Genomic DNA, 10,994 nt, shown 5'->3' on the forward strand with positions numbered 1-10,994 from the left:
TTTAATAACGATACATTTTATTTATATATCAAATTTCAATCTGTGGGAGTTGTTCAAAGTACTTCCCCACAAACGGAAGAAAAAAGAGAATAAATAAATAATAATACAATAAAAGCAAACAGATTAAAACATGAAAACCCCCGTACTGAAAAAACCTGATCTTGACCCCGACATCCCCAACAACTACCGGCCCATCTCCAACCTCCCCTACCTGTCCAAAGTCCTTGAGAGAGCTGTTGCATCACAACTCAAGTCCCACCTCAATCTCCATAATCTCTACGAACCCTTCCAATCCGGCTTCCGTTCAAAACACAGCACAGAAACCGCCCTACTGAAAATCACACATGACATACTTCTCTCTGCTGACTCTGGCTTCCTCACCATCCTCATCCTCCTTGACCTCAGTGCCGCCTTCGACACCATCAACCACTCCATCCTCCTCTCACGTCTCCAGCACTCCCTTGGCATAACTGGCACTGCCCTCTCCTGGTTCACCTCATATCTCTCAGACCGACATCAATTCATTGCCATAAACAACTGTAAATCCTCCACCTCCCCAGTCACCCACGGTGTCCCCCAAGGTTCCGTGCTTGGTCCTCTCCTCTTCATCATTTACATCCTTCCCCTTGGACAAATCATCCGTCGTCATGGTCTCCATTTCCACTGCTACGCTGACGACACCCAACTCTACTTCTCCTCCAAGACCATCACCTCAGTCACCCACTCCACTCTCACCACCTGTCTCACTGATATAAAATCATGGATGCAACAGAACTTTCTCAAACTCAACTGCAATAAATCTGAAATACTCATCATCGGCCCTAACTCCCTCACCCGCTCAGCCCAGACCTTCTCTCTCAACATTGATGGCTCCATCGTCACCCCCTCCACCCAGGTCCGCAACCTCGGAATCATCCTCAACCCTACCCCACGCCAACCACATCACCAAAACTGCCTTCTTTCACCTCAGGAACATTGCACGCCTCCGGCCCTCCCTGTCCTCTGCCACCACCGAAATTCTCATCCATGCCCTCATAACCTCCAGACTCGACAACAGTCTGCAACAGCATCCTCTATGGCTCTCCCAACAAAATCCTCAATAAACTCCAATATGTTCAGAACTCTGCCGCTCGACTGCTCACCTCCACCCGCCGCTATGAACACATCACCCCGGTCCTACGCAACCTCCACTGGCTCCCGGTCAAATACAGGATAGACTTTAAAATATTACTCACCAACTACAAAGCCCTAAACAACCTGGCCCCTCCCTACCTTTCAGACCTCCTCCCCCTCCACGCCCCAACCCGTAGCCTCAGGTCCGCCGGCGCAAACACTCTGAAGACCATCAGGACCAAGCGCCGGACCTGGGGTGACAGGGCCTTCTCAGTTGCTGCACCCTCCCTCTGGAACGCCCTCCCCATCCACATCCGTCAGGCTCCCACCCTATCATCATTCAAACAAGCCCTCAAAACCCACCTCTTCAAACTCGCCTTCACCTGCTAACCCCTGCTCCCTTTCCCTCCCTACCCTCCACTACATGACTCATTCCGCACAGCTTCTCCAGTTTTCTTTTTTACTAAAATGTTCTATTTGTTTGTTCTGTTTGCTCCTTTGTGTTCTTTTTTGTTTTGTCTTCGCCCTATGTAAAGCGTCTTTGAGTACCTAGAAAAGCGCTATATAAAATTAAAGTATTATTATTATTATTATTATTATAAAACCAGGCATTGGAAGAAGAAAACATGTAAAATATTAAAACAGAAAAAGTGTGACAGCAGTAGAGGATCTGAGAGGACGTGAATAATTATCAAGCGACAAAGAATTATAAATGTAGGCCGGTCTCAAACCATTTTTCTTAAATGAAGAAAGCTGATTTGGTCACCTTTTTATGTGGGATTTGATATTTAAGTCTGGGTCAGGATGATGCTCATCCTTGGCTCAGCCCCACAGGCTTCTGATTTAGCCTGTGGGGCAAAATTACCACTATTGGCCAGAACTAGCTCTCTTTTGTTTGAGGACCAACTAATGAGATGTCTGTTTTCTCACCATTTAGTTTAAGAAAGTTGGTCAACATCCACTTTTTTATTGCAGCCAAAATAATTGTAAAATGACTAGTTGGTTGATCACCACTTCCGATGAAATATTCAGAATAAATAAGTAGATATACATTCATCATAGTTTAACTTCTGTTCAAACACACAAACTGGTATCTAGTGTAGTATACGGCATACAGTGATATTTTGCCCTCATAAATGCTTTGGAAATAGTTGGACGTGACCTCAATTGCTGGTGGACCTCAAACAATGCGGGGGATGTTTTTGTCGTTATGGGGTCTAAGCTCATCATCATCTCACTCTTAATGAATTCAAGGTCACTACTGCACAGTGTGGTGTTCATGTTCACTGATGACGACGGCCACCGCGGGGGACTTTAATGTTTGCTCTCGCTCTCGGTCCCCTCACACAGGGGAAAGTTAAACATTTGCACATGGCTCACTTGTCTTAGAGGTTACCAGGTCATGTTGATATCCTGTCCTGGGGCTTCAGTCAATGGATGGCATTGTAGGGACTGAAGGAGCAGTGCAATTGATGACCTATATTGTTACACGAAAAGAAACTGTCTGCTGTCTCTGATACCTTTCTTAAAGGGTCAGTTCATCTACTTTTAACGGTATCTTTCCAGGATACGCATTGTGGCTAATTCACTGTGAGCAGTTTTCATAGGAACTACTTTTTGATGGAGTTATAGTCCTCATGAAAACATGAACATAGCTAAGTTCCTGAGCTAGTTGCTAAATGTTACTGTGAAAAACTGCAACTTTCTTGACTTGCAAAATGATCTTATAAATTGACAAACATCATATGTGTAATTCATGGCAAGGGGATTTCTCTCTCGCCGTTGACCATTGTACATATTTTTTTTCCGAAAATAAGGTCCCATGGGGGACACTGGAAGGGGAGGGACTATGTGTAGACTAGTCTGAAACCAAGACGGCAAACTTATTTCTTTCAACCTTGTCAAAGGCAGTGCATACCAGTTCCACTCCTTCCATTGTTACCTTTCATAATAATAGCCCTAGAAATGTACACTGCATAACTGTTCATCAGAGGGAACTTAAATTCACTCAGCATTTCGCTAAAGGGAAACTCAATAAAACAGTTTCCAGTAGCTTAGGCTTTACAACAATTTACATCAGACTGCCAATTGCTGCTCTGGCTCAATAGGAATCTTGTCTCTGCCTGCACGGATATATTCAAACCTTTCATATTGCTACTGATATAAGTAGTTTTGATGCAATCTGCGTGTCGTTTATTTGCCATTTCCCCGGTGTGTAAAAGCTTTAACAGGGATGTTGCCGTTGATTCTTTTATTGTAATTTCTCCATGATGTGAGCTACAGAGAAGAATTTTTCTTTCAGCTCCACTGTATTGTGCTGGCAGACACAAATATCTTAAAGAATGGGATAATTGTACTGTCACATTCGGTCTGTTTGTATTAGGGCATTTGAAATCCATCAGTGAGTTTTTATCAGCACACAAAGTTTTAAGTCTGGGTAGTGTTATTGTAAAATGTGCAAATGTTATTGTTGGCCTATTCCCAGCATGCACATTCAAACACACTGCCACTTCCTTATCACAGGCTGGGCAAGACTGCAAACCTGTCACAGCTTTAAATACTCTGCAGTTCGCTGTACAAAGTCCCTAAACATATCGAACATCGTTAACTCATGCAACAGTATAGCATATTGGCTGCCGGTTCTAATTTGGATGATACCAACAGTGATAACCACGACATGAAATGTGCCTGACTTGTTTTCTGACTGTGTGAAGAGCAAATTTGTATTGTCCTAAAATGTTCCCACCACTGTAAAAAAAAAGTAAATGGATATATGTGCCAAATGTTTCAAGACTTAATAATAATAGGCTAAGGATCTGTTTACTTTTCTTATAGATATTACATGCAGCAATATTATCAACCAAACCTGCTTGAACAGTTTTTTTAAATTATTATTCCCACTGCCAAAGCCATCTAACAGCAGAAGACACGTGCAGGGTTGACCTTCTGAATCTTTGTAATTGGATGGTAGAACCAGCCTTTCCAGACATACTTCTACATAGAGAGCTGATGTTATTGACCTTTACTGATTGTGTGGTTTCTCTATCACCTACTAATAATATTGGCATATGCTGTTTGCTCCGGGCAGGATTTACACAAACAACCTACCATAAAAAGAACATCACTGATCTGCTTATATGCACGGGGACACAATAAGACTGTTTGGAAACTCAATAGACTCTTGCAAGCTTTGTCCAACTTTAAGCAAATATTTTTTTTGCGCTAAGGGCAATTCATCACTATTCTTTTTAAATCTAATTATGTTTCATGCCAGTCTCCACAGATGTTTGCCGCCTGGCAGAGAGCTAAACTGAAACCCACTCCTCCATACCCACGTTTATGGCAACATCTAATTGTTCACATGTTCCGACATTCCCTTTTTTCTTTTGTACTACCAGCCCTTGTTATGTGTTCCCTAAACTAATTATACCAATTATATCATCATTATTATCATCATAAGCATGTGTATTTTGGTTGCTAGATAATCAGGTGCTTGGCACTGCCTCCTGCAGGTAACAATATCCTAGACTTGCATAAACCAAAATAAAGTGATTCACTCCTCAGCATGTACCAATCGTATTATCAATGTAAGACTGTGTGGATATATTTCAGTCTCTGGCTCTAATAGGCCTGTGATGCCACATCACATAATCTTGTCTGGAGCTTCTACTGCACAAACAAAAAGGTCCCATTAGGCGCATTTTGCTGAAGGTGTACACTATTCCTTAAAAGTGCAGCTATGAATTAATCTTTAAAAGCTTTTCTATGCCCTTTTTTTCTGCTGGGTTTTGTAGAACCATTTTGAAGAAGGTGGAGTAGAAGGATGAACATATGTTAAAAGGACTTGCCATAGATTGCCACGTAGTGGGGCATCTTTAGGTATTGTTAAACTGGACAGATAATATGCAAATTTGTTTAATACTTGTACTTTGTCTTGTAAAATATTGAATGCACAGCACAGCCTATACCCACATATTTAGCCTGTTACTTTCCACAGTAGGTGTCTCTTTAGAGAAATAGAGGAACACTTTTCATAAAGCTAAACACAAACAAAAAAAAAACATGGAAATATCAAAAAAGAAGTCAGGTCAAGGAAACAAAAATTCCCTAAACCTGACCTGTAGTTGCTTTGTTATTCCCCTCAAAGTGTTGCATCTATGAACGCAGGCCAAATCTGACCTAATTTGCATACCAACATTGTATGCACATGCTTGCTGCCGCGTGCTGTTGCTCTCGTTCTCCAGCCACACCACCGACACGTGCTGCAGATAGGCGTGCGGTCGGATCTACGCATATACCAGCCAACCGGCGCTGTGGACGCCGCTGGTTGGCCAAGTCTCTGAGCCAATGAGGAGACGAGCGAACCTCTCTTCAGCCAATCGCGGCCCTGGACCCGATCAGCACGTGTAGCGTACGTTGTTCTCGGAGGGGTACACGCCGTACGGGTTGGAAATCTGACAAAGTGAGAGAAACACGGGCAGCGGTAGAAGGAGCAGACTGGGACTGGAACCGCTGTGTGTACACACATCTCTACTCTCACAGATCGCTGTCAGCTTTGATAACATTTGTTTCTTTAATACGTGAACGTGTTAGCCTCCGTGCCTCCTCAAACCTTACCGTTTTGTTTCTACCGATTTAGTGGATCCAGTTCTGCTCCGACTAGAAGGTAAGACCCGTCTCCTCCGACCCGTCTCTGTTTTTTAAGGAAAGTTGCCTGTTTTTTTCCAGATCGCACTGTTAAAGTGTTGCACGTTAAATATACGACAAGTAATATGATATGACAGCTTGTTAACTTATGTTCAATTTTTAAATATCTGACTATTTCAGGATAACACCGTCACACATTATGTTTGTGTTCATGTCTGGTGCTTTTTTTTTAGCAAATTTATTATAACATCAAATGGATGTTATAAGTTAAGAGTGATCATATATATATATATATTTTTTTATATATATATTAAACGAATGCTGTGGTTCATCAAAATACCGCATGTTTGTTGATTTCTGGAATGAAAAACACTGACAGACCAAGGTTCTCTGAATAGATTTATAAAAATATAACGCCATGAAAAACATTCATTTTTAATCCCAAACCACTTGGCACGTTAAAGTTTTCTTCTTGCCGTTGAGGTCACTTGAGGTAATGTCCTTACAGTAAACAGTGGGGATAAACATCAGGCTCACACACGCGGATACGTGTCTCTTTATAGAGTGAATATCAGCGACGCGTGTCAGACGTACAGAGGCAGGTCTTCTGTGTTGTTTCCTCTTATGTGATGATCTAAGAAAAACAGATCGTATACTTTGTCCCCATCTCGATTACATTGTACTTGGTGAGACTTGGTAAATACATTACTCACAGCTCTTGGCAACAAGTGCCTTTTTTTTTTTTTTTTTTTTTTTTTTTTTTTTTTTTTTTTTTTTTTTTTTTTTTTTTTTTTTGAATTGCATGACATTGACAAAAGGATATTGTTTGGTTTCTTTTGCTGGATATCAAGATTGCGATATTAAATACTTCCATTTACTGTGTATTAAGGGTCAAAGAAGTGTCAACATTGTGATTCTGTTTGAGAATATTTAGTTTTGCAATGATACAGCTTTTGTTTTCGTTGTCCTTAGAGCCTCCATTACACAATCTCTAAACTTGCACGCTGATAAATGAGTAACATGATAAGTAATGTGTCAATACCTTCTAAAAACAGCAATATTGAAATTGCGCAAAAGTGTGTTGACCTTTCATGTAGCCAGTATCACATTGTAGAAATGTTTAAACTTAAAAGTCACTCGGGGATGGGCATTTTATATACATGCGTTGATTTGTGCAATAAGAAAACAATTTTTATTTTATTTTAGTATACTGATAATGTGTAACTACAACCCTACCTGTTGTCTACCGAGTGTCATTAAGTTCTGTTAATACATTATCATCTCCCTGTCTCCACAGATGAATTCATTAGGCAGTTCTTCCAAATGGCCATCTTATGACTCACTAAGCTCCACCTCCAGCCTCCTCTTCAGTGAGAGCGAGCAGACTGAGGATGAGGCAGACGTCTCCTCAGAGGGAGAAGGGGACAGCGGAATAAGAAAGAGTCTCACTGGTGACAACGGAATGACACTCTCGGGGAAGTATCTTGATTTCCCAGCTCGTTCAGATCAGCTGCTCTCAAGGTCTAAGAGCGACCAGCCTGAGTGCTGCCCTGAGGAAACGAAGCGTCCCGTCCAAGCCTCTCCTCATGGAGCTGCCACGTTAGGCTCATCTTCAGCGACACCTGGGGACCTGGCCTTCGCACAGAAAGTGAGCACTCTTAAACTGATTCTTAGGTCTTCTTTTCAGTATTTTTGTCAACCAAATATCACATCAGTCGTTCTTAAACTAATTATTCTCTTTATTTTCTCAGTGTGCAGATTTGCGGAGGTTTATCTGTCCTTTGCTTGAACTTCTACAAGGGCTAAAGACCGGACGATTTGACAAAGGTATGTGGTTGAGCAATATCAAACATGATTTATCGTCTCAAGTTTTAGTACTTCCTGTAATTAAAGTTTCTATTTGCCTTGACATTTGGGTGGTATGTTTTAATTGCAGGGCTATCCAGTTTCCAGCAGAGTGTTGCCATAGATAGATTGCACAGGATTCTTGGAATTCTACAGAGGCCTGAAATGGGGTAAGATAATATTATGAGCGTAGTGAAAATGGAAATATTGTACTAGTCATCCTTACCCAGGATTGTCGTTAATGCTTGTTGCTTAATTCCTTTTTTCCTGCAGTGAGAAATACCTCCAAAACCTGCTGCAGATAGAGATGATGCTCAAAATATGGTTCCCTCGGGTGGCATTTCAGTCCACAGATATACCAAGCCAGACCACCACTCCCAGTCGCCGACCACACTGGTGCCAAAATCAGCTCCACATGCCAGTTAAGGTGAGCTTCATATAGAATGTTCCCTTTGTTAGCATACGACAGCACCTTTCCAAGTGTGCTTTAAAAAAAAACTATGGGCTTCTTGACTCTGAGATGTTAAAATACCAATACTGAAGTTTTTTTTATAAAAACAAGCATCCATGTGAATTATATTATAAAATACAGCCAGTCAAAAGAAGGTACAACAAGATAAACAACATTAAAAGAGAGAATGAAAACAATCTTACTGTAAAGATTTGGAAGAACTATATTTGATCATGTATAGCATGATTATAAGAGGCTTGCAGATATTTTTAGCAGATGATACTGAGTCTGCAAGTTTAAACTCTGCAGGCTTGTGTCTTTGATAGTTGTCAAGATTATGTTCAAATGATCATTTATGATTAAATCTTGGGTTTTATTTCGTACCTTAACTCAGCTCAACTCAAGTTGTAATAAACTGTAGTTTTCCTTTTAAGACGTTGGTTTCTTATAGTTGTTATTTTTGGTCTTACTTTTCCGCTCCAGAAGAGAAAGCTGAGCTGGTCAGACCCCGAAGACTCCAGCAAAGTCCCCACAAAGCATATGCACTATCAACATGGGAGCAGCCAGACTGCGACTCCACTCGACACAGCTTCCACACGTCTACCAGGATCACCTCAGAAGCAGAGAGCTCCAGAGCAAAGAACAGTCGAACCAGCTGAGGGCAGCTGCGCAGCTGAACATGAGTTTTCATACAGCACTGTCACTTTAAGCAGGCCGTTATATTTAGGTTGCAAGAGAGCAAATGAGAATCTGAAGCAGTCTGAGGTTCCTCTGCCCGGCCCTGGTGAAAGCCTGGCGACACAGGACAGCTCAGTGTCCTCGAGTGACATTATGACTACAACCTATTCAACTTAGCTGGCCTTAGATGTCCTTGCCACCACAAGAAGGTGCCACTCTATGCCAGCCAGAGTGAAGGCAGAGGGCAGACTTCATTACATAAGAATAAAGTTTGACGCAGAGCAAGTCTTTGATGGCTGCAAGGCATGTAAAACCAGAAGAGGAGGAGGAGGAGGAGGAGGAGAAGGAGGAATGCAGTGGTACACTCGTTAACCCTTAACTCTCCTGTGTGGTTTTTGATTACACCAGACTTATTGCTTTACAATACCTGGAAGCGTGTATTGTCTGTCTGTATGAGTATCACTTTTGTATACTTTGACTTTTACAAAGTTAAAACGATGTTGAAAATACTTTTCATGTGTAATGTTTTAAAGCAGTCCCTGCTCTGTTTTGTATTTTTTTACATAATGGAACGCAGCTCGACAGTAATAGTTAAGGATTTCATGACATTTGTGAAAAAAAGAAAAAAACATCAAAAAGTTTAAATGCTCCATATTTGCTGGTTTGTTCTTTTTGTTTCGAGGATATGATAGGAACACAGTGCTACATGGAGGAAATAATTGGCAGCTTGATTTGTGGTGAAAATAATTGTTAGTTGCAGCCCTACTACAGTTACAAAAAATTAACACAGATGATTAAAAAGGCATTTAGGGAAAGTTATAATTGTATTTTGCCAGCTGATTGATTGTAACATATGGTGGAGCAAATGCATGTAGCTGATGCCAAAATGTGCCAAACAATCCCGTTATGCATTATCATATCGTATGCACCTTACTTCACTTTCACTACATCTTTATTTATCAGCACGTAACAAACACACACACAAAACACAAGATGTTTGTTTCTATGTAAATAAGAAAAGATGTAGTTGCACTTAAAGTTAAAGAGCAAAATGCTGCACAGGAAATACCACAACCTGATTGCTCAGTAATGATTGAGGCAGTTGAGGAAATACGAGCTCCTTGGCTAGATGCTAATATCAGTCAGTTACTCCATTAACTAGCCTGAACTTTATTTTTTATATTGAGTTTTAAGTGACTATATTTTTATACTTTAGAAAAGGCATAATATATTTGATCCCTCATACATTGGAATGGATTTACCTGCATTTTGGATGACAATTTGTAAACATCAAAGAGTTGTGATATAACTTATTAAAAAACTGTTTAAGAATATCAGTACTTGAAAATGTTGATTCCGTCGACAGATGGATGCTTTACAGGTCCTTGATACTTATTTAGTTTAAATTTAGCTTATTGCCATTATTCTTTTTTTCACAGAAAATGCAAAGACATTACAAGGGGAAGAATAGTTGCTGTGTCTCATATCAAATTTGTGCTTTACTATTATTTATATTATCACGGGGATTTGATTAACTAAACTATTTTCATTCTCGAGCACACAACTTATTTTTTGATAGCATTTGGCCATTTGCACCTCCACATTTTAAATCATATATCATTCATGTTGAATGGTGTTTATTCTATGGTGGTTTATCACCAGTCAGCCTTACTTTTTAGACCTAAAGGAATCCAGAAACTTGCCTGAAACTCCGTCATCAGTTATTCAAACCGTATAATATTTCTTTAATGATAGTAAAGTCTTCTTTTCACCACATATGTCATAGCAAACCAAATGTGCTACTGTGTAGATGTAGATCCAATGTAATTTGCAGAGGATCTTAGTTATGTTATTTAAAATGAAAACTAGGGATTTAGAGTAGAGTTGTGTTGTTTTGGATAGTAAGAGGTTGCATCCCCCAGTACAGGGTTTGCTGTGCTGTGTTACACAGCTTCCATTTGTGAAAAGGAGAGAAACTAAACTTAGAGTAAAAATCTTATTTACCAGTTTTACATCTTTCATTTTTCTTGTTTTTATTTTCCTTTGTTTCTTGTAATGACATTTTCATTATTGACGAGTGATTGAAAAACACATACTTTTTCTATATTAAACAAATGGTATGGTTCATCAAAATGCAGCATGTTTGTTGATTTCTGGAATGAAAAACACTGACAGACAAAGCTCGTCTGAAGTCGGTCAGAATAATTACATTGTTGTCTTTTAACAATAACATTTTACAAACTGTACATAACCCCCCCTT

General features: G+C 40.2%; 1 protein-coding gene across 1 annotated transcript; it reads left to right on the plus strand.

The window, feature by feature from the left end:
- The first annotated feature begins 5,529 nt into the window (after nt 1-5,529).
- ciarta (circadian associated repressor of transcription a) lies at nt 5,530-10,945 on the plus strand. Its single transcript, XM_054606161.1, has 6 exons — nt 5,530-5,779; nt 7,058-7,408; nt 7,512-7,587; nt 7,697-7,775; nt 7,879-8,032; nt 8,540-10,945. The coding sequence occupies exons 2-6, from the start codon at nt 7,058-7,060 to the stop codon at nt 8,909-8,911; spliced, it is 1,032 nt and encodes a 343-aa protein (XP_054462136.1). The 5' UTR covers nt 5,530-5,779; the 3' UTR covers nt 8,912-10,945.
- Nucleotides 10,946-10,994: the final 49 nt, after the last annotated feature.

Source organism: Anoplopoma fimbria, chromosome 10, assembly GCF_027596085.1.
Source record: "Anoplopoma fimbria isolate UVic2021 breed Golden Eagle Sablefish chromosome 10, Afim_UVic_2022, whole genome shotgun sequence".
Lineage (NCBI taxonomy): Eukaryota > Metazoa > Chordata > Actinopteri > Perciformes > Anoplopomatidae > Anoplopoma > Anoplopoma fimbria.